The sequence below is a fragment of the Tamandua tetradactyla genome, chromosome 13 (genome assembly GCF_023851605.1).
Source record: "Tamandua tetradactyla isolate mTamTet1 chromosome 13, mTamTet1.pri, whole genome shotgun sequence".
Lineage (NCBI taxonomy): Eukaryota > Metazoa > Chordata > Mammalia > Pilosa > Myrmecophagidae > Tamandua > Tamandua tetradactyla.
The window spans coordinates 50,383,067-50,406,851 of NC_135339.1; the positions used below are offsets into that span (position 1 = coordinate 50,383,067).

Consider the following 23,785-nt stretch of genomic DNA (forward strand, 5'->3'; position numbering starts at 1 on the left):
GAAAAAATATGAGCAGGGACTCAGGGAATTGAATGACAACATGAAGGGCACCAACATATGTATTGTGGGTATCTCAGAAAGAGAAGAGAAGGGAAAAGGAGGAGAAAAACTAATGGAGGAAATTATCACTGAGAATTTCCCAACTCTAATGAAAGACTTAAAATTATAGATCCAAGAATACCCCAAACAGAATTGTTCCAAATAGACATACTCCAAGACACTTACTAATGAGAATGTCAGATGTTAAAGAGAAAGAGAGAATCCTGAAAGCAGCAAGAGAAAAGCAATCCATCACATACAAGGGAAGCCCAATAAGACTAGGCGTAGATTTCTCAGCAGAAACCATGGAGGTGAGAAGACAGTGGGATGACATATTTAGATTACTAAAAGAGAAAACTGCCAACCAAGAATTCTATATCCAGCAAAGTTGTCCTTCAAAAATGAGGGAGAAATTAAGACATTTTCAGACAAGAAAAATCACTGAAGTTGTGACCAAGAGACTGGCTCTGCAAGAAATACTAAAGGGAGCACTAGAGGCAGATACGAAAAGACAGGAGAGAGAGGTGTGGAGAAGAGTACAGAACTGAAGACTATCAGTAAAGGTAAAAAGAAGAAAAATTAGATATGACACATAAAATCCAAAAGACAAAATGGTAGAAGCAAGTACTGCCTGTAAAGTAATAACACTAAATGTTAATGGATTAAACTCCCCAATCAAAAGACACAGACTGGCCGAATGCATTAAAAAAACAGGACCCATCTATATGCTGTCTACAGGAAACACATCTTAGACCGAAGGATAAACATAGGTTGAAGGTGAAAGCTTGGGAAAAGATATTTCATGCAAATAACAATCAGAAAAGAGTAGGAGTAGCTATACTTATATCCAACAAATTAGACCTCAAATGTAAAACAGTTAAAGAGAAAAAGAAGGACACTACATATTAATAAAAGGAACAATTCAACAAGAAAACATAAGAATCGTAAATATTTATGCACCGAGACAGTATGCTCCAAAATACATGAGGCAAGCACTGAAAACACTGAAAAGAGAAATAGACACATCTACGATTATAGTTGGAGACTTCAATTTCCCACTCTCACCAATGGACAGAACATCTAGACAGAGGGTCAATAAAGAAACAGAGAATTTGAATAATACAATTAATGATCTAGACTTAACAGACATATATAGAACATTACACCCCACAACAGCAGGATACACCTTTTTCTCAAGTGCTCATGGATAATTCTCAAGAATAGACCATATGCTGGGTCACAAAGCTAGTCTCAATACATTTAAAAAGGCTGAAATCATACCAAACACTTTCTCAGATCATAAAGGAATGAAACTGGTTATCAATAATAGGCAGAGGGCCAGAAAATTCACAAACATATGGAGGCGCAACAACACACTCTTAAACAGCCAGTGTTTCAAGGAAGAAATTACAAGAGAAATCAGTAAATATCTCGACACAAATGAAAATGAAACCACAACATATCAAAACTTATGGGATGCAGCAAAGGCACTGCTAAGAGGGAAATTTATTGCCCTAAATGTCTATATCAAAAAAGAAGAAGGAGCAAAAATTGAGGAATTAACTGTCTACTTCGAAGAACTAGAGAAAGAACAGCAAATTAACCCCAATGCAAGCAAACGGAAAGAAATAATGAAGATTAGAGCAGAAATAAATGAAATTGAGAACATGAAAACAATTGAGAAAATCAAAACCAGAAGTTGGTTCTATGAGAAAATCAATAAGATTGATGGACCCTTAGCAAGGATGACAAAAAGAGAGACAATGCAAATAAATAAAATCAGAAATGGAAGAGGAGACATAACCACTGACCCCACAGAAATAAAAGAATTAATGAGAGGGTACTATAAACAACTTTATGCTAATAAACTTGACAATGTAGATGAAATGGACAACTTCTTAGAAAGGCATGAACAACCAACATTGACTCAAGAAGAAATAGACAAACACAACAAACAAGTAAAGAAATTGAATCACCCATTAAGAAGCTCCCCCAAAAGAAAAGTCCAGGACCAAATGGCTTCACATGTGAATTCTATCAAACATTCAAGAAAGAATTAGCGCCAATCCTGCTCAAACTCTTCAAAAAAACTGAAGAGGAGGGAAAGCTACCTAATTCATTCTAGGAAGCCAACATTGCCCTCCTACCAAAGTCAGACAAAGATATTACCAAAAAACAAAAACAAAAACAAAAAAACTACAGACCAATCTCTCAAACAAATATAAATGCAAAAATCCTCAATAAAATTCTTTCAAATAGAATCCAGCAGCACATTAAAAAAAATCGTACACCATGACCAAGTAGGATTCATCCTAGGTATGCAAGGATGCTTCAACATAAGAAAATCAATTAATGTAATACACCATACCATATCAACAAATCAAAGCCAAGAAACCACATGATCATCTCAATGGATGATAAAATTTAACATCCTTTCCTGTTGAAAACACTTCAAAGGACAGTAAAAGAAGGGAACTTCCTCAACATGATAAAGGGAATACATGGAAAAACCCACAGTGAACATCATCCTCAATGCAGAAAAACTGAAAACGTTCCCCCTAAGATCAGGAACAAGACAAGAATGTCCACTATCACTACTGTTATTCAAGATTGTGTTGGAAGTTCTGGCCAGAGCAATTAGATAAGAAAAAGAAATACAAGGCATCAAAATTTGCAAGAAGTAAAATTCTCACTGTGTGCAGATGATATACTATATGTTAAAAACCATGAAAAAATCCACAGCAAAACTACTAGAGCTAATAAATGAGTACCGTAAACTGGCAGGGTACAAGATCAACACTCAAATATCTGTAGTGTTTCTGAGTGCATTTCCTAATATAACTTATGTAGATAGCTTGATTGAACACCATAAGTACTTGCAATCTTTGGTAGGACATGAGATTTTGTAGGTTTGTCCAGATTGATGCCTTGATAAATCCCAGAATGCTTTGATCAGTGAGTGGAAAAGTATTTGCAAAGTTCTCTTGGGGGAATGGTGAGAAAGAGGGAAAATTCAACCTGCCCAAGTGGAGAATTCTTGATATTCTCACAAGCAGTGGAGACAACCAAAGCAATAGGTTGGGTCCCCAATCTTGGGGTTTGTTCATATGAAACTTAACCCCGCAAAGGACAGGCTAAGCCTACTTAAAATTAGGCCTAAGAGTCAACCCCAAGACAACCTCTTTTATTGCTCAGATGTGGCCTCTCTCTCTCAGCCAACATGACAAGCAAACTCGCTGCCCTCCCCCACTCTACATGGGACATGACTCCCAGGGGTGTGGACCTTCCTGGCAATGTGGGACAGAAATCCTAGAATGAACTGGGACTCAGCACCAAGGGATTGAGAAAATCTTCTCGACCAAAAGGGAGAAGAGAGAAATGAGACAAAATAAAGTGTCAATGGCTGAGAGATTCCAAACAGCTGAGAGGTTATCTTGGAGGTTACTCTTACACATTAAATAGATATCATTTTTTAGTTAAGGTGTAACAGAGAGGCTGGAGGGAGCTGCCTGAAAATATAGAGCTGTGTTCCAGGAACCATGTTTTTTGAAGATGACTGTATAATGATAAAGCTTTCGCAATGTGACTGCGTGATTGTTAAAACCTTGTGTCTGATGCTTCTTTTATCTACCTTATGGACAGATGAGTAAAATACATGGATTAAAAGTAAACAAAGGACATTAATTCAACTAAAAAAAAAAATCAAATCAAATGCAGAGTAGAAATCAATGCTTTACTAAAAAAGCTATAATATACTCTAAATTTAAGATTATTATTTCTAAGCTATTCCTATAACGTAAATAAAAATATTCGTAGTTGGGTTACACATAGAAACTGATCTTCATTCTCACCCTCATAAGATTCTATGACTTCTAGGGGAGAAGACTGTCTTAATTTAATGGAGAAAGATTACAATCATTACATGGAAAACAACACAGTATTTACTTTAAATAGCAGAAATCCAACCAAACAAAATAATATATTCCCCTAATATAAAAAAGTTACAGAAATCAAAATAGTAAATTATTAAATGGTATTTACCTTAAACTCTTGTGTGACGGGGTCTATAGGGTATTCAATCAAATATGGATGGTTACAGCATTTGCGAAGTAGCATCATTATATTCTGCAACTTCAGATTAACTTCAGATTCTACTGGGATATTCACTTCCACAACAGCTCTACCAAAAACATATATTCCATGAATATGAGAAATGTGAATAATACCACAGTGTAAAGGATACTTCATTTTTAAACTCCCACCTTTCTCGTTCCACCTCTGGCTGAATTTGACTAATCAATTTTTCCAACTCATTAGGGAAATCATCTATTTGGCTGTAATTTATTAATTTTCTAGTTCGTCGCTTTGGTCGTCCAGTAGGACTTAGTTGAACTGTTTCTTTCTAAAAGAGAACAAATTAAAAGAATACCTGTCTTAAAAAGCACACTACTTAACTGTAAATAGAGTATAATAAATTTCTATGGACAAAATGATTCCTTTAAAATACAAAGAAAAAAATAGTTTAGGCAATTTTCAATAGCATAATATCAGGGATAGATATACTATAGCCAAATGCAAATATATGAAATTTAATTGTTTTTAACACTGAAGACGATATCTGAGAGTTAGAGTAAGTGCTTTCATATATCTCATGGAGAAAATAAAAGGATGGATAAAATTGCTTTGAACTTATATAAAGGGATTTAATAACTTAAGATTGAAATAAGGCTCTAGAAATCTGCATTACAGAGGGTATTTCTTTGGATTGGTGTAATACTGCAGTGGAATTCCTCAAAGTAGCCAACTAGCCAAAGTTTCTAATAGCCAAGAAGCCAGACCCTACCTTTATAGTTACTAGTAAAAGGGAAAAAGGGAAGTTAATGATTATACTAAACAAATGCATAATCCTAAATATTTTGAAAATATATAGACCCATAGTATACAGAAAAAACAAAGACATCTAAACACAATTTAACTGTCTCTTAATGTTCAGTTACAAAATAAAGATAATCACACCCCAGACCCATCTCTTGTAATATGGTGGATGATTCAAGTAGGTTATTTCTTTCAGATAGATGCTCTATTAATCCTTTTGGCTAACAATAACCTTCTGTAAAAGAATTGTATATTTGGAGGGGATGGTCTATTTGGCAAACCCTCAGTATAGCGATTTGTAAACGACTATAAAGCAGTCATACATAGTTTTAATTTTAGTAGAACCAAAGAATTACTAGAGACAATTTTTGCTATTGATCTTATTCTCTGGTTAGCAATTCATCCTTGACAAGTCCTAAAAACAGGTGATGAGCCTAAGATTGAAATCAATCATGAATTTATAGTGTATTTCAAAAGTCTATTCTCTACCTCACTGCATCCAAACATGTTTGCAATTGTACGGTTCACAATGGCTGTATAAAAGATTTCTTGTTTCTTTGAAAGTGGTGCATAAACCACTACTTCTCGTTTAGGAGGAACTTCAAGAGCAACATCAGATTTCAGTCTTCTCAGTAAGAAGGGTGTGAGAATCTAAAATTTAAATATAAGTAAATAAATATTAAATATTACTATTTTCTCAGAGAATATCTTGCCACACACCCTTCACCATTTCTTTTTTCCTTTCTTCTGGTATAAATACTACCTAGTCTCCAAAGGTGACATAAAATATCATCTCTTTAAAATTTTCCCAGATAAAACTAAATAGAAGAAGGATTATATAATTATATCATTATTAAATTGCTTAGACCTTTAAAAGAACATGAATGTATTTTAAAAATCATTTTATGATCTCAAGAGCTTTATCTACAAATCTGAGTTGACAACTGGTTTACATAAAGCTCATTCCTAGGTCTCAGTACTTCAAATTCTCCACAGGTATAGGATTAAGCAGAGAATATATCAGAAAAAGAAAACATTACCAATGGGTGGAGAAGAAAATATATCAGGAGATAGCAGCACACAAACTAGGATGCCTACAGGCAAATTCTCAGAACAAAAATGTAAATGTTTCATAAATAACTTAAGATGTACACATCTTTAAAGAAAAGAACATCAAAATAATGATATATTTTACTACCAGCTGTATAGAAATATATTAAAGTTCAATGTTATTTAGAAACAGCAAATGTGAGAGAAGAGGCTCTTATACATTGTTAGAGAACATGTACATAGGATATTTGTACATATTTGATGGTATACACACACAAGCCTTCTAAAAGGATAGTAAGAGATTGTGAGTTATATTTTGGAAGAGGGAAAGGAGGTGCGGCAGAAGGAAAGGAAACTGTCTTTTCACTTTCTAACTTCCTATACTTTTAAAAAACATTTCATCATGCACATATATTATTCTCATCAAAAAAATCTTTAATGCAGTGTAAAGGATACTTGTATCAAAACAAATTTTTTAAATGAGAAAACTAGGTCTAACATTCTAAAACTGATGGTTTTTATGAGTTATAATATTTAATATTATCTAGAATTTAGATATGTGGCAAAATATGAAAAAAAGATAACATTCAGTATCTTCCATAAAATTTAAGTACAATGAGTATGTGATATGATTATTGTTCTTGTTCTAATTTTTGTGTTTTTGTCCTACATGAGAAAGAGCTCTACATTTGTAAAGTTAACACCATGTCTGTAGTAATCCAGCTTAAGAGAACACTGGCAACGTGTAGCAAGTCAGTGAGACATAAGGGATGTAAAGGACTAGGAAACCCTTTCGTATAGAAAACTTATTCCATCATTCATGTAAGTTTGAAAATTTATAATAAAAATTTAATTAAATTTTATAATTAAAAATTTCCTAAGGACAAAAAACTTAACATAAAAACCCTTAAAATTTGCTTTATACATGGATTTAACTATTGATGACATTGGTGATAATGATATATCATGCCAAAACACATCTATTCTTCTTTAATAAATCATTTTCCCCCGTAATTTTACACTGTGGGTCACTTAAAAGCCTCTATCCCAACTACTGGTAAATGGAAGAGTAAAAACTTCTGCAGACACATAAAAAAGTTTATCCAAAAAAGTCGAGGGGAAGAAAACATTGCTTTATGTTGCAAAAGCCATTGCAACATAAAGATCAATGGCTTACCTTTAATATAGATATTATAAATCATCAAGAAACAGGTCTCACAACATACATGATTGACAAAAAAAACTACAAACGATCAACAGACATCTCAGAGGCTCAACCCATGAAAAATCCTATCTTTTTTGTTCTCTCTTATTGGAACACATTTTGAAAGGCTTCAAAATTGTAGGTAGACAGGTATTTTTATGCATTTTCTTTCGAAGTATAATATGTCATACAAATGCTTTCTGAAGGACTATTTGGCTATATGTGTCAAAAGCCTTCACTGTACAAACCTTTTGATTCAGAAATTCTTTATGCAGGAATTATTTTCTAAGGAATAATTAGAAATGGGCAAAGTTATAGTTACAGATACTGAACTCTTCTTAAAGTAAGGGAAAGTTTTTAAAACAAAAGACAGAAAATTATAGCACGACAAGACAATGGGATACCAAGCAGCTATTAAAACTGTTTAGTCAAATCTATATGTATTAAGAGGAAAATAATTTTCTGATAAATTAATATGATTTTTCAAAAGACTACCTTAAGGAAACAAGTTTATTTCAAAAGAGAAAAAAGAAGTTACTTTTCCTCATAATATATAAGTAGAACAAACATATGTTTACAGAGAGACAGAAAAGAGCCTGGAAAGATAATGGTGAAACACAAAATATCATCATTTGGTACATACTGCTAGGGAATAAGATTTGGGAGGGGAAAACTATAAAAACGTTGACTAAAATTGTCAGAGAACAAAGGTGAAGCTTTTTTGGGTCCACATATGAAAATGGCTAAGAGACCTGCAAAGGTTATGTATGTCTAATGTAAAGGTAGCAGCTGTAAGAAGAAAGAACTACGAAGAGAATGAATTAGACACAGGCCATGTAAGAAAGAAAATTATGTAAGTATCCAACTCTCTAAGGTGGTTGGATAGGTGAGCACTAAGGTTCCTTTTTGATTCTATAAACCTATAGTAAGCAGAGTAAGAAAAAAATTCAAAACCTGGTGCAGCATATGCAATACGTTCTGTTCTCTTTCTTTAGCAATAATATCCTCTGCAGTTTCTGAAAGACTAGTGATGTCAAACCAAGACTCAAAGCTGGAAAAGAAAAATAATTACAAGTAAACCTATCACATAAATTAATTCATATCACTCTGTATATTATGACACATGGATATCATTTCGCCTAATTTTTCAACTTCAAATCTTTAATTACAATGAAAAAAGACCACATTTAAAGAAGATGCAAAATTAGAATTGTGATCCTAAAGGTTATACTTTCCTGATTTATAAATTTATAAAAATGTCTTTTTACAGAATAAAAATCAAATATGCACTAGGTCCATATATTATTAAACATATTAACAGAATTATAGAAAATAAGAACTCTGAAATCTAAGGCCATAACTGTTCTCTATAGGTGTATGACTTATTACAAATATTTTAAAAATTCAACATATACACAGCTTGATAAAGACATCTACTATGCCCTTAATTCCTTTCCTATGTTAAAAAAATTATTAAAATAAGCAACCAAATACAAGCACGTAGATATTTTTAGTTTATACTAAGTAACACTAGATTATCAATAAATCCAATGGCAAAACAACACATTAGTAACATTTATGCAGTAGTCAACTCAGTTATTGCCAAACTTGACTGTACATCAAAAATCACCTGAAACAGGTTTAACAACAACAACAAAAAAAATCAGACTCCAAGCTCCTACCTTGAGATTCTAAATCAGTAAATCTGGGTTAGTACTTATAAATCTTGTCCTTATTAAAAGCTCCCCACAAGGTCAATAAGATAGCCTGGCCTTGGGCCAGTATTTGAAAACCAAAGTAGGGATACACTCTCAATATAAAAAGGTATATTTTCAAATTTATTTAGCTTTCTTCCTTCACTGATGCCAAAATAAGTATAAATCAAACCTTTGATCTCCCTTTTATGATAAAATTTTAAACTTTTGCTAAGATTATTTCCTCTTCCCCTCTGAACACATTATTATTTTCTGAAATCCATTTTTGTTTTTTGGTTGTTATGATACAAGTAAAGACCCAAAAATAGTTTCTTATATTAAAAAGCAATAGACTGAAGTTGAGAGATTTTGGTTTTAATTGTGGCTCTGGCATTAAAAAGTTATATTAGTAATAACTTCACATCTCAGTTTCCTCATATGTGAGATAGATGCTTAACTTTGAGGGGTAAAATAAGAAAAATCCACTTGAAAGTGCTTTATGAAGTTAAGAAAAACAAAGCCTTAACAAAATATTTTCTTAAGCTAAAAATAAAAATTTTTCCTTTATTTAATGCAAATAGTTTTTAAACAATCATTTATATGCTCTCAAGTAATTTGCATCAAGAGTAGTACAATATACACCACAAAAAAATCTTGCCAAAATCTATCACTTTAATTTAGCTACCCAGAAGAAAGGAATAAATAATAACTAAGAGGTTTTGAGAATGTTAGAGAACAGTTAAATAACTGGCTTACTTACCTTTTCAAGTCATCAAATACATCTGGCAACAAAAAGTTCAGCAACGACCAAAGTTCTGATAAATTGTTTTGCAAAGGAGTACCAGTCAGAAGAAGTTTGTTATCAGCATTGAATCGTTTTAACTCCCTGATAAGACGGCACTTCATGTTCTTAATCCTGTGTCCTTCATCTACTATTAAGTATTTCCAATAGCAATGCTAGAAAATGAATTGGGAGAAAATTTAAAATAATGATCTCATGATTTTGCCTAAAAGCAAGTCTAGAGATAAAACTTCTATCTTTCATTAGGGTTGAATATTGAATTTTGTCAAATGTATGTCATATCTACATCTATTGAGATGATCAGGCTATATTTTCCTTTAAGCCATAACAATGGGATAAATTAATAGATTTTCTGGGACAGGCCTTACTAAGTCATGAAGTATTATTTGGAGTTCATCTGCTATTATATATGTAAGATTTCTCCATTCACATTCAAAGCAGTCTGTCTAGTGCTTTGTCAAGTTTTGATACTAGTGTGTCATACTAACTCCTAGAAAGGAATTTAAAGGGTGTATTAGTTTCTATGCTCTAAAAAATTAAATAACATTAGAATTTTCATTCTTGAAAGTCTACATCTGAGAGTAATATGCTTTTAATCTAATGGCTTTTTAAATTTCTTACTGATATTAACTAAGAGTTTTCCTCTTTACTGGAGCCAGTTTAATCATTTATATTTTCAGAGGCAGCTTTACTTTCATAAATTTGTCATAATTATTTTAATTTCTTATTTTGAATATCTGCTATCTTTCATCGTGGCCAAGCAAGTTTAAATACTTCATTGTGTAAAAATATAGAAATACACAGCATTTCGCAAATAAACACCAAACTGACAACAGTAGGTACTACTGGGTAATGCAATTGGAAAATTGGAGAAGGGTATGAAAGGGGGCATGTTAGGCACTTTACTTTATATATTTTACAATATGTATAAAAAAACATTTAAAAGGAACTTACTTTTCTGCAATACGCAGACCAGATAACCTGAATAAACCCTTGCTACCAGACACTTACCTAAAAGTGCCAGATAAAAAATAAAATATCCTTTATAAATGAATAAGTGTTGGAAGAGAAAAGCCTAGGAGACAGAATTGGCAAACAATCTGAAAAGCAAATTTCTAAGTGGCTCACATATTTCTGCTGCCACTCAGGAGTAAGAGTCCTATACCTCACTCTCATCACCCCAATAAAGCTAAGGTTCTTGAAATGATAATGTAAGCTCAGTAAAAGGGAAGGTAGAAAAACTTTAGCCACCAGCAAATGGAAAGCTTCTGTTTCAATATGGGTTGGGTGGGGGAAGTTAAACAATTGGAAAGGTCTTCTTCATATAAAATGTTTGAATAGAATATTGCAGTTACCAAAAAAGAAAAAGTATGCTATGACCCTATGCATAAATAATACCCACGTTATCCATGGGTATAAATATAAAGTTATTTATCTGAGGGAGAATAACAGTTGCCTTTTAGTCTTTCTGTTCACTACATTTTTCCACAAACAGACTGTATTACTTTTACCATGAATAAATACTTTTACTGTGAATAAATAAAAAGTTTTAATACTTTTTATTGCTACACATATTCACAAACTCTGTTAAATGCCTAAGATTCCAAAAATCATTTCAAAGGTTCAACACAACAGGAAAATTTGATAAATACAAGTGATGATTATTTAAGCCATATTTACTTTACTTATGACTTACGTATTTTGATTATATGTTGATCTCATTATTTAAGTTATTTTCTTGGTTCTGGTCAAGCAGGAAAATATGCAGGAAACATTACATAGACAGAAAAAGAAAAACTGAAGGAGTAAAGAATTCTTAATAAAACAGGTGGAGAAGTGAGGAAGAAAAAGTTCAAAATACTAATAAATAAATTGATAAAAGCAATGGCGGGCAATGGTGGCTCAGTGGCAGAGTTCTCACCTGCCATGCTGGAGACAATAAAAAAGATAGTATCAGGAAATTACAGTATCAAGAATAAGAACAATATCAAGTAAATATGAAATAAAACATTAAGTATCTTGAGAAGAACAGATATGAAAATATCATCCCATAATTCCATGAGATGATAATACCTGCTCTATCCTTATTTGATTAAAGTAAATGAAATGAACATGTAAATTATATATACTCAAAGCACATGTTATAATTTATCTGTAAAATATTTGTGAACTAGTTTTATGTCTGGCTGATTCTAACAATTAAAATGATACTACAGCCACAGCTTAAAGTACCACAGGCCTTAATTTTATTGCTAGAGACTAAAGCCTTTATCTCAATCTTCTTTTGTTGTATGCCTTAATGGTGGAGGTCACATTTCATTCTTTTTCCATGTGACTATCCCGTTATCACAGCATCAGTTGTTGAATTTGTTGTTTTTGTTTTCGTTATTCTTGTTTTTGGGACATGCATGCATGGGCGGTGGGGAATCAAACCTGGTCTCCCGCATGGCAGGTGAGAATTTACCACTGAACTACCCTTGTACCCCAATCTCAATCTTTCTTCAACAATATTTCTTTTCTTTTCTTTTTTTTTTAATCTTTCTTTAACTATATAAAAACTTCTAGTTACTAGAGAAAAATGAACATACTTCTATTAAATGCTCATAGATGGTTAGAAAATAGTATAAATTAAGAAAAATATGACTTATGAATTACAAAGAAACCAATCAAGACCACGTGTACCTGTAACGCGCTTCGGTCTCTCATAGCAATTTCAAATGATGTGACTACCACAGGATGAATCTGCAGTGTTCCTTTCCGTTTGTAAATATTCTTAACCAATTTTCGACGTTCCTGCTGGGTTCCATGATATAGCATTGTAGGAATCTAAAAGATTTTATACTGATTTAGAACAAACTATAGAACAGAATATAAATATCAACTATTTTGGGAAAAAAGGATATCGGTCATTTTTTGAGAGAAAAATAATTTAACTTAATCTCAGTTCTATTTTTCTATAACAAAATGAATCAAATAATTCTAACAAATCTAGTGTGAGGAAGCTACTTCAGAAATATATACTCATAAAGCAAGGACGTGGATAAAACAACATATAAAATCTATCTAGGAAGAAACTGTCATAAAGAATAAACAAAAAAATTTAAAATAAATCCTACCTAGGTCTAGCTCAGACTGAAAAGTATAAGTCAAAAAAGATGTAACACTTAAGCAGAAATCAGTATAATTACTAGGAAACATACAATTTAACTCCAACAGACTAAAACATGAAATAACATTTTAGCAAAAAAATTTCTTACTTCTGGTGTAAATCTTTTGAATTCAGCCATCCAGTTAGGAAGCGTAGACAAAGGACCACAGACAAGAAAAGGTCCAGGTACTCCTCTCTGAATCATCAATGCAATTGTAGCAATACACTGAACTGTCTTTCCCAAGCCCATTTCATCTGCTAAAATGCCATTGATACCATTTTCCCAAAGCATCTAGACAAAATAATACGGTGTATTTAAAATCTGATATAATCACCTATTGAGTTAGCAATGGTTTCTTTTTAAAAAATCATACCAAAAGATGACAATATATGATTAGACTGGAGGAATATTTCTGGTAAAGTCACGTTATAACAACATGTATGGTAGGTAAGTCCTTTATCAAAGCCATAAAAATACTGGTAGCCTTTAACAAGATAATTCCTCATTTCTACAGTTTATTCTGAGTAAATAAATCATAAAGCAAAAGGTATTTACTCAAAACTTCGTTTAAAATATAAGTGAAACATAAAAGGAACAACCAAAAATTGTGGTATATTACAACAATAGACTATTAAAGAAAAGAGCCGATATCTCATATTAAAAATAACAATTCATTACCCTAAGCCATTCCATGCCTTCTACTTGGTACCATCGCATTACTCCTCCCGTGAAGTGCTTTGGCTGTTGAAAAGGTACTGCCTGTCCATTACATTTCCGAACTGGGTCAAAAAAGAATTTAGTATTCTGCCTAACAGTTTGAGACAATCTATCTTTAATTATACTATTTGAATCTTTATTTTTCTGAAGATCTTCTACACAGAGATTAGAAGAGTTTCCATCCTATAAAGAAAAAAGTCTAATCAGAACTTTTACACATAATGCTTTCTCCCCCATTAATCAGGAAATGTAACTACTAACCAAGAAATAAGACTACATATTGATTAAAATCCTGTAGAGTTGCCCATATTTCTCTACAAATGAAAAGCTATTTAAAAATAAATAAATAATTAAAACAAATTCTAAAAATCCTTATAGATTAAGAGCATCCCTGGCACACACTTGTGAAAAGAGCTTCAGAGTTTCCCTCCCTTGCAACTATTCAACCCCTAGAATGTGCTAAGAATTTGCTGAACTATTTTCTTAAAATTTCCTTGACTCACAGCATAATTGCAATTTCCAGGAAGAAAAGGAAATAGAAAAAAATTTTCTTTTCAGGGAACATAACATTTATCTTTATTACTTTCCTTGGAGAAAGACAAATTAAATAGAGTTGAAAAACTCATTACAGTACATGTGACACTCAGTACCAATTTATGACTAATGGTCAATTCAAATTAATAAAATTTCTGCTTATTAAAAGATATCACTAAGGAAATGAATAGGCAAGTCACAACAGAGAAAATGTCATAAATCTGATAAACAATGTGTATCAAGATTATAAAAAGTACTTCCATAAGCGCAAGTTTTAGAAAAAATATGTGAAGGTAAAAATAAAATCTCTCATTTACAATGTCATCAATTTCCCCAAGGGTCCAGCAATCTTTTGATACGTAAACTACTTGAAATTCAGCCATTAGCGAATATTTTTATATTATAATTGTTTTGTTTCGTTATGCAGTCTTGTAATTATGAAGACTTGAATAGTGAATACAGAAATAACAAAGAATTGCTCTACATAAAACAGTAAAAAAGAAAATCAAGCCTTCCCAAACAGAACGAAAGAAAATTTTTATGAAGGCCAGAAACAAGATTAAGTCATCTGTGCCAGTTTGAAACTGTTGTGAATCCCAGAAAAGCCATGTTCTTTAATCCTGATTCAATATTGTTGGATGGGATCTTTTTGATTAAGTTTCCAGAGATGTGACCCATTCAGTTGGGTGAGATCTGTTTAGGTGGTTCCCATGGAGATGTGTTTCCACCCATTCAAGATGAATCGCTTATTGGAATCCTTTAAGAGAGAACCATTTTGGAAAAAGTTTCAGAGGGGACCCAGAAATTTGGAGATGCAGAAAGAAAGAGCTGCAGGAAAGCTATTTGAAACCAGAAACCAAGGACCAGCAGACAGATGCCTGCCACATGCCTTTCCAGCTGACAGAGCTGTTCTGGATGCCATCATCCTTTCCTGAGTTAAAGAATCTTTCTCCAGATGCCTTAGTTCAGACATTTACTTGTAACTTAATAAATTCCCAGCCTACCCATTTCTGGTATATTGCATTTCTGGCAGCATTAACAAACTAAAACGTCACAACTTTTAGAAGATGGCTCCAAGTGTATATCTAAGGGTTGCAGATACTTGCATCATTCTAGACTTACAAGAACCCAATATTGATATTTACACATCAAAGCACATAAAATAGAATACCTAAAGTAGGTACATAAAAAAGACATGAATGGATTGGTTTAAAACAAAAAGATAAAGCTATTACATAAAACTGAGAAAAATGTTCACTAGTGATTAAATAGGGGCTAGTGATCAGAGGAGCAAACTCCCAAACTTAGTTTCTATTGTAAATCTCTCACCTCATTCACTTTTTTACTTTTTTTAGCCACAGACAAAATTTCCTAGAAGAATAAGAAAACAAAAGCAAAATTATATGAGGTTCATTAATATTCTGTTCAACAAAGATTTATGCTGAACTGATTTTATTCTAGGAAATGGGGATAAAATCCAAGGTAATTATAATTATAGACGCCTCAAACTGGTGACCTTGTCTCAAACTGGTGACTTCAGGCAGAATCAAGCCTTTAGACATATTTGTCTGCTTCATAATCTTTTATAAAATTCTGAATTAGTTGGTAATACAAAAACATTGAGATATTTCTACAACATCAGTATTTTCCAGTTAAAAAAAAAAAATCAGTTTATTAGACTAAGTCCAAATTCATGGCAACAATCCTCTAGTACAGGGGTTGGCAACCAACAGCACGTGGGCCAAACCTGGCTGGCAGCCTGTTTTTGTAAATAAATTATTGGAAAGTTTGTCTACAATGTCTTAAATACTTGCAATAGAAACCACATGGCCTGTAAAGCTGAAAAAATTTACTAATTGGCCTTCTGCAGAAAAAGTTTACACCCCTGCTCTAGAGTCAAGTTTTGGCTACTTCCTTTATTCAAGGATTCACTTTCAAATATACTATAGTCCTAAATCCAGCCTACTTCAGTCCTCTGTGAATAGATATCTAAGTTTGAAATCCTGGGTAACAGATGAAGACAAATAAACTGAAAATACAAAATAACTGTTCTGATTTTGAATGACCTATTAGATGGTAAAAATATGGAGAAAAGCTAACTGAGAGTCACCTGCTGACTTAAGAGAGATGTTATGTTACATCAATCTGAAAAAGTTGTCACCAGAGCTTAATTATTAATGATAGATTTAGGGTATATTTCAAGCAGAGAATAGTATGTGTAGAAGACAAAGTAGGTGAAATAGTATGAGTCATTCAAGGAACTCTAAGCTTACCTCAAATTAAAGATGCAAAAGAGAGACTGACAGAACATATCAGCAACTAGCTGACATATACATATCCACATATGTATATATGGACATGTAACATGGATATTCACAGTCTCAGACTGTAAGGATTTTACATAGGGAATTGATTTAAGATCTTTTAAAATAACTACCTGAGTTGAACTTCTTTGGAAGACAATTTGGAAACGACTCAAAACATATAAAAAACTATCATCTATGAATTATTCTTGCTAAAATTTGATAATAAATTATCAAACTTCAAGATCTAACCATTGGTTTACAGGAAAAACAGGCACAGAGAATCATGGGAATGCAATAAGCAAAATCCATACTGTGGAAAATTATGTGGAATAGACAATTTACTTTTTTCCCACAATTTGCAAAGGAATATTACTCTCGGGATAGAACCTATGAGGAAATATGATGATATTGAAGAATCACCATCATGATTTTTTTTTTTTTTTAGTGTGATATCTGGACCTCAGATCATTCAATGTACTATCCTCTCTATAGTTATATATTTCAAGCTTTCCTAATGATAGAGGGAAAAATTCATATATATACCACAAATGTTTTAGTGACTATTTGTGGGTAACAGATTTTCAGTTGGCTTTTATTTTGCAAGTCACCCACAATAAAAATATAATTCCTTGTGAAATTTTAAAAAATGAATCAGGTGGCAAGAGAGATAATATTTACATCTGAATTTCAGAAAGACCAATTTGGTACTCTTAACAATAAAAAAACCAAGAGCTGCACTATAATTACAGAAACCAATGGTAGAGGCTACTCTAAATAGGGTAAAGGATAAGGCCATAAACATCACAGTAGTAGCAATCAAAATGGAGAAGAAAATTTACAGAAATTAGTAAAGACTCTATATACAAAAAGATTCAGATAACTTCCTAAATTCTGTTTGAGGTAACCCTGAAGATATTGGCAGCATTTCTAAAATGAAAAATGAAAAAAAAAAAAAAAAACACTGAACAAGACTAAGAGCAGAGGGAGAAAAATTTAAATTGTATACTGAATGTAGGATAACTAAGGAATATCCAGGTATTGTAATGGGTTGAATACTATGCCCCCAAAATTCATGTTGATCCAGAACCTGTGAATGTAATCTTTTTGGAAATAGGGTCTTTGCAGATGTAATCAAGTTAAAAAGAGGTCATACTGGATTATTAGGGGGGACCCTAATCCAATGATGGCATCCTTGTGAGAAACTTCAACAGAAATACAGAGGGAGAATGCCATGTAATGATGGGGCAAAAACTGGAGTTTCTTACCAGAAAGGGGAGGTGGGGAACAAATTTTCCCTCATAGCCTCCAAACCTAACTTCAGTCTTTTAGTCTCCAGAACTATGAGAATTTCTGTTGTTTTAAGGCACCAATTTGTGGTATTTTGTTATGGCAGCCGCAAAGAAACTAATACAGATATATATGGGTCTACATAGCTTATAAGAGAGGTTCAATGCTATATGTTAATAATAGTATCTGTAAGTCCATAATAGCATCTTGATGAACTTATTGGTTTGGATATGGTCAAGGAGTCACAATCTACCAATGGGGGCTGCAGGAGCAAAACTGCTTGAACTGCACAATGAATAAGGGAAAAGGAAGTATGTGTATAGGCTATTCTTTCAAAAAGCTTGGAGATAAAGAACAGAAAATAGAGAGCAGTTATCTAAATTTTTAAGAACAAAATTTAACCCCCTAAGACACAAAAACAAATATGTTTATAATTAAAGGACAAAGGCAAAGTGAGGGAAAGATTAAAGGCATAGAAAGGATAAGCTGAAAGAGCAAGATACATCATGGCAGTGCTCAACTGGGTAACACAACATACAAATACAACAGTAGGTTTAGAGTTTTTTTTAGCAAGTAGGTAAGATTTGTGTTAAATCTTTAAGAATGCACAGGATTTAGTTAAGAAAGAAGGTAGAAAATGAGTAAATATATAAAGTAGGAGTAACTGGTATGCCTACAAATCGCAACACGACACTCAGGTGATCTACTAAATGCAAATATGCTTAAAATCTTTCAATGACTTCTTGCTATTCTGATAATTTTTCAACTCATGACCATGGCCAATAAGCCTGCTCACATGAGTTGGCCCTGATTACCTCTATAGATTCATCTGTCACCACTCTTCCCTTACATATAAACCCAAGCCAAATTGAATTTCTTTTAACGTTTTTGAACTTGCCAAGCTTTCTTTTACCTTTTGATATCTGTTCAAGGCTATCATCTCTTCCTAGAACATCTCCCCATTATCTTCAATACATCTTACTATTTTCCACATTTCCCCTTTAAATGATTTAACCATTTACCCCCCAAGCCTCAACTTAGATGTCATTTTCTAGATAAAAATTTTCATGAACCTCAAGCCTGATTTAAGAGTCCTCTATATGATCTCTATAGTACCCAATTTTCCAAATATAGTTGACTACTTACTTCTATTTATTTTCCACTAGATGTAGGCTAAGGTCAAGGACAATGTTACCTTTGTTTACCAATGAATCTCATCTACTTACGACAAAGTTTACCCAGTGCAGATACACCACAAACTTCTGATGAATTACAGTAACAGCTTGTGAGACTGGCTATGCTTCTTTAAAATACCTTAGCAGTATCTTTCAAGCTACAGGTTATGTGGGTACAATAATTGAGGAAGCCCTGACCCTTAGTTTTAAATTAAAAGAAAAAACAAAATGGAATAGTTGGATGCATCCCTAGAGTAAAGACAAGTTTTATTATATACAATATTACATTTTTAAAGATATAAAATGTTTGAATTTCAAACGAAGGAAAAATGCAGTGGGCAATAAAGTTAGGATTTGTTTTTTATTCTAAGAATATGACATGAAAAAGACAACTGAGGACATTCAAATTTTGTCAGAATTAAAGATGCTCTTTGATTCATCCCTATTTTATGAAGAAACAGGTGAGAAGGGGGAAAAAGGATCTGGTTTGAGAAATGATTCAACATAATTTTAGTTCCCTAAAAGCCTTCAACAACAAAACAAAATTCTCAAGAGGTTCAGGACTATAAAATCTATAATAATAATTTCTGATGAGGCCAAACACAAACTCCTTAAACTGCTGATACCAATTTGAAGGCTCTGCCCTCTTTTCTTTATCTGGAGTCCCTAACACTATAAAAATCCACTAAGGTGCTTAATAATCACATGAAAATTGGAAAAGTAGAAGGTATTTCTGTTATCTGTATACCCTGAATAACTAAACCTGCATAGGTTGAAGCCAAAAACAAATCTGTTACTTAAAAACCTAATATAAAAGCCTACGAAAGTAAGATGATATCAAGTTGCAGATTAATTTCATGTCTACTGAATACTCGTAGGGAGCTTCAAACTTTAGGAAGCTTTATTTTTTCACTTACAGAGGACACGTAATATTAAATGGGAAAATATCTGATGAGATAAATACAGCGTATTAAAAGATTTCTTAATGGTCCTTTAAAAAATGAAACAAATCTCTTTTCTCCATTACCTAAAACTTTACATAAATATATAGTTATGGTTGATTTAAAAATATTCTTAATATGAATATTAACTCTATTCTTTATGTAATGATCTGAAAGTGGGAGTGTTCAAAATAGGCTGAAATACCAAGTATTAGCAATTCTTAAGCTTTAAGACAGTTCAAAACCCATAGTAGGTTTTATGTAACATTGAATCTTACATGTCTTCCCCCTTTTATTTTTACCTCTTTTGACATGACCTCTGAAATGTTGTATGATTCATCCTCTCTTCCTCTTTTCTTTCTCACAACTATTAAAAAACACATTTTATTTTTAATAGAGATTAAAGCAGAAAAATAAGCACATATTATTCAAAATTAGACCCAAGAAATTTACCTGAATTCTCTTCACTTGATTCAACTGAATTTTTACCCTACAAAACAAGGATTTAGAATATAATTTTTTGTAAGAATTTTTATGGTATTACATGTTAAAAGGCATTGATTAACTTAAGAGGAATGCTCCTTACAGGTGAGCCACATCTACATTTCTGAAGTATTATACTTACCTACATGTAAATTTTTCTACATTTCTTCACTATAACTTATTCATGACCAACCCTTTGCTTTTTTCCCAAAAACTCTACTTTCCTCAATTTTTTCCCATTTAGGAAGAGACATTTCAAAATTTAAACATAGAAGGCATTTTTATTTTAAAATCACCGCACATATCTTTCATAAGTACATTTATGCTGAAGAATATTCTATGGCTATAGGGTAGAAGGAGCACACATTTTTAGCAACATTTATAAGCTAAACAAAACTGAAAGTAGAAATCAAAGAGAGCAATGACTGAAAAAATATTAGTGAGTAGGGATAAGGGAAAGGAAGAGAAAATCAAGGAGAAAGTTTGAAAAAAAATAGTACTAAATTAAAAAAAGTGACTATTTAGGAGAAATCAAGAGAAATAAATAGAGCAAATTAAAAATTTAAGTGAAAAAAAATCAGTGGATTAAAAAAGAAAACACCAAAGAGGATTACTGAGATGAAGTAGAACCCAATGGTTGGCACATTTAGAAAAACAAAAACAAACCCTGGTATAAAAAGATGGAAAAAAATGAAGGATGCATTAAATTAAAACGATATACAGCTAAGCAGTAAAATTATCTTATAAATAATTAAGTTCTTCAAACTGAGATAAGTCCCTGGAATCAGCAATTGAGTCAAATACTATCAGAATTGTGCAGTTTACCTCGTAACAAAACCAAATATCAGGTGTTCTAAATGACCACTAACCAGCCAAGTAATCAAGAAACTAGACTTATAAAGATTTTAGCATACTTATCCGGGTACTATATTTATTAGATAAGTGGCTTTCAACAAGTTACTTTTATTCATTACCTCTGTTTCTTTACATGTAAAATGGGGACAGTAATAGTAACTCTACCTAATAGAGCCGTTTTGAGAATTAAGAGAATACATGGTAAAGCACAGAATAAATGACATTAAGTGCTCAATAAACACAACCTTTTTAAATCTCTTTACTAGCACAATTGTTCTTTAGACAATTTCCTTCAATAAGGCATTAAATATCTACATATCAAAATAGAGCTTCCAAAAAGGTCATATCTAAAATTCAGGTTGTCCCTAAATGAATGCTCTATTACCTAACACCTTATTAGCAAAGGTACCAGATTAAGAACTCCCATTCTGGTCCTACTACTGCTGTGACCAAGATACAAGTTTAGATTATTATTTTTAGGGATGCAAAAGGCTGTTGCCACGACGAGGTGGAAGCATGAAGTAGAAGTTGTTATCATTATAGCCTCCGAAAGAGCTTGCAGGCCACTAATAAAATGTTATCAACTATAACATTTGAAAGATTTCTTTCCAGAAAGTAAAATTTTCCCATTATGAAAAATAGTGAAGGAATCATACTTCGGCTCTCCTTCCATATCTAAAATAACAAGGAAAAGATCTCACACATTTCTATGCAGCAAGTAACATATACCAACATCGGTTATCAGATAAAGTTAAAACAGATGACCAAAAACAGTCCTAAGAATACAAAAGGATTTAGATTTCCTCAATACTTAAGATGACACATAAATCCTAGCAATTTACCTTTGTAACTTTTAAGGATTCCTTTTTTCTCTCCAATTTCTCTTTCTTCTTTTGTTCCTGTAAGATAATTTTTTTAGTGTCACAAGCAGAAAAAGCAAAGTATAAAACAGTACACTTCAGCTATCAAATAACTTACATTCATAATGAATAAAACAGACATTTCTCTAACGAAGAGATATAAGTGGCCAAAAAACACATGAAAAGATGCTCAACATTATTAGCACTCAGGGAAGGCAAATCAGACCCACAAGGACGTACCATTTCATACCCACCAGAATGACTACTATTAAAAAAATGGAAAATAATAAATGCTGGAGAGGATGCGGAGAAATAGAAACACTCATTTATCATTAGTAGGAATGCAAAATGATACAGCTACTGTGGAAAACAGTACGGTAATTGCTCAGAAAGTTAAATATACAATTACCACACAAACCAGTAATTCCATTTCTAAGTATATGCCTGAAAGAACTGAAAGCCCATGGACAGATGAACAGGTAAACAAAATGTGGCAAATTCATAAATGGAATGGATGAACCTTGAAGATATCAGGATGGCTGAAATAAGTTAGACAGGAAAGGGTAAATGCTGCTTGATTTCATTTATGTGAGATAACTGGAATAAGTATGTACACAGAGACAGAGGATAGAATAGAGGCCACCAGAAGCTCGGAAGAGGAGGCATAATGGGTATGGACTTTCTGTTGGGGATGATATAAAAGATAATAGAAATCTGGAATTATACAACAATGTGAATGTAATTAATGCTACTGAATTGTACACAAAAAAACTGTTAAAATTGTAACTTTAAAGTTATGTATATTTTACCACAATTTTTCTTTAAAAAAAAAAGAATAAAGACTTTTTTAGATATAAAAAAGCTGAAAGGATACATCACAAAAAGACCTGCACTACAAGAAATATTAAAGATGTTCTTCAAACAGAAGACAATAATAGCATATGGAAAACTGGATCTACATGAAGGAATGAAGTGAATCAGAAATGGTAACTACATGTATAAAAATATATAAGAGGTTTTAATTATTTAAAACTCTATAAGAGAAGAATCAACTGCCTTCAAGCAAAAACTAAAAATGTATTGGGGATTACAGCAAATAAAGAAGTTAAATAAAACACATTACCCAACAATAGCAAAAGCACTAGATGGGGAGAAATATTTGTAAACTGTTATAACATTCGTATATTTCACATAAAGTAGCATAATATTACTTGAAGGTGTAAGAATACATACAATAAACCTTAAAGCAACCACTAAAATAATACAACAAAGAGTTATAGCTAATTAACCATCAAAACAGTTCAATAAGAATCACAGGAAATACTCTATTTAAAATAAGGCAGTAATTGTGCAACAGGACTGAATATAAAAACTCAGAAACGGACAGTACAATATTACCTAACTGCAATACAATTATGTTAAAACACTGAATGAAGCTGAATGTGAGAATGATAGAGGGAGAAGGGCTGGGGACATATATGAAATCAGAAAGAATGACAGACGATAAAGACTGAGATGGTAAAATCTAGGAATGCCTAGAGTGTATAATAATAGAGACTAAATGTACAAATTTTAAAAATGTTTTTGCATGAGGAAGAAGAAAGGAATGTCATTACTGCAGGGTGCTGAAAATAGATGGTAATTAATATTTTAAATTTTCACCTTATGTGTGAGACTAAAGCAAAAAAATGTTTATTTGGTACAAAACTTATATTTTAACTAGTGCATTTCCTAATATAACTTATGTAGATAGCTTGATTGAACACCATAAGTACTTGGAACCTTGGGTAGGACATGAGACTTTGTTGGTTTGT

At 32.4% G+C, this 23,785-nt stretch overlaps 1 protein-coding gene across 2 annotated transcripts in view; it reads right to left on the minus strand.

Moving 5' to 3' along the window:
- The window catches only part of HELLS (helicase, lymphoid specific), a 43,144-nt gene that overhangs the window by 11,878 nt on the left and 7,481 nt on the right, over nt 1-23,785 (minus strand). Inside the window, exons 4-15 of one of the 2 annotated variants that reach the window (XM_077125383.1) lie at nt 21,954-22,010; nt 20,227-20,263; nt 20,076-20,140; nt 15,394-15,435; nt 13,492-13,713; nt 12,922-13,104; nt 12,347-12,490; nt 9,623-9,819; nt 8,123-8,219; nt 5,404-5,565; nt 4,302-4,441; nt 4,081-4,219 (exon numbers count right to left, since the gene is read on the minus strand). In XM_077125383.1, coding sequence (XP_076981498.1) covers nt 4,081-4,219; nt 4,302-4,441; nt 5,404-5,565; nt 8,123-8,219; nt 9,623-9,819; nt 12,347-12,490; nt 12,922-13,104; nt 13,492-13,713; nt 15,394-15,435; nt 20,076-20,140; nt 20,227-20,263; nt 21,954-22,010 — 1,485 coding nt within the window. The remainder of the gene's footprint in view (nt 1-4,080; nt 4,220-4,301; nt 4,442-5,403; nt 5,566-8,122; nt 8,220-9,622; nt 9,820-12,346; nt 12,491-12,921; nt 13,105-13,491; nt 13,714-15,393; nt 15,436-20,075; nt 20,141-20,226; nt 20,264-21,953; nt 22,011-23,785) is intronic. The other variant, XM_077125384.1, reaches the window with a different exon arrangement.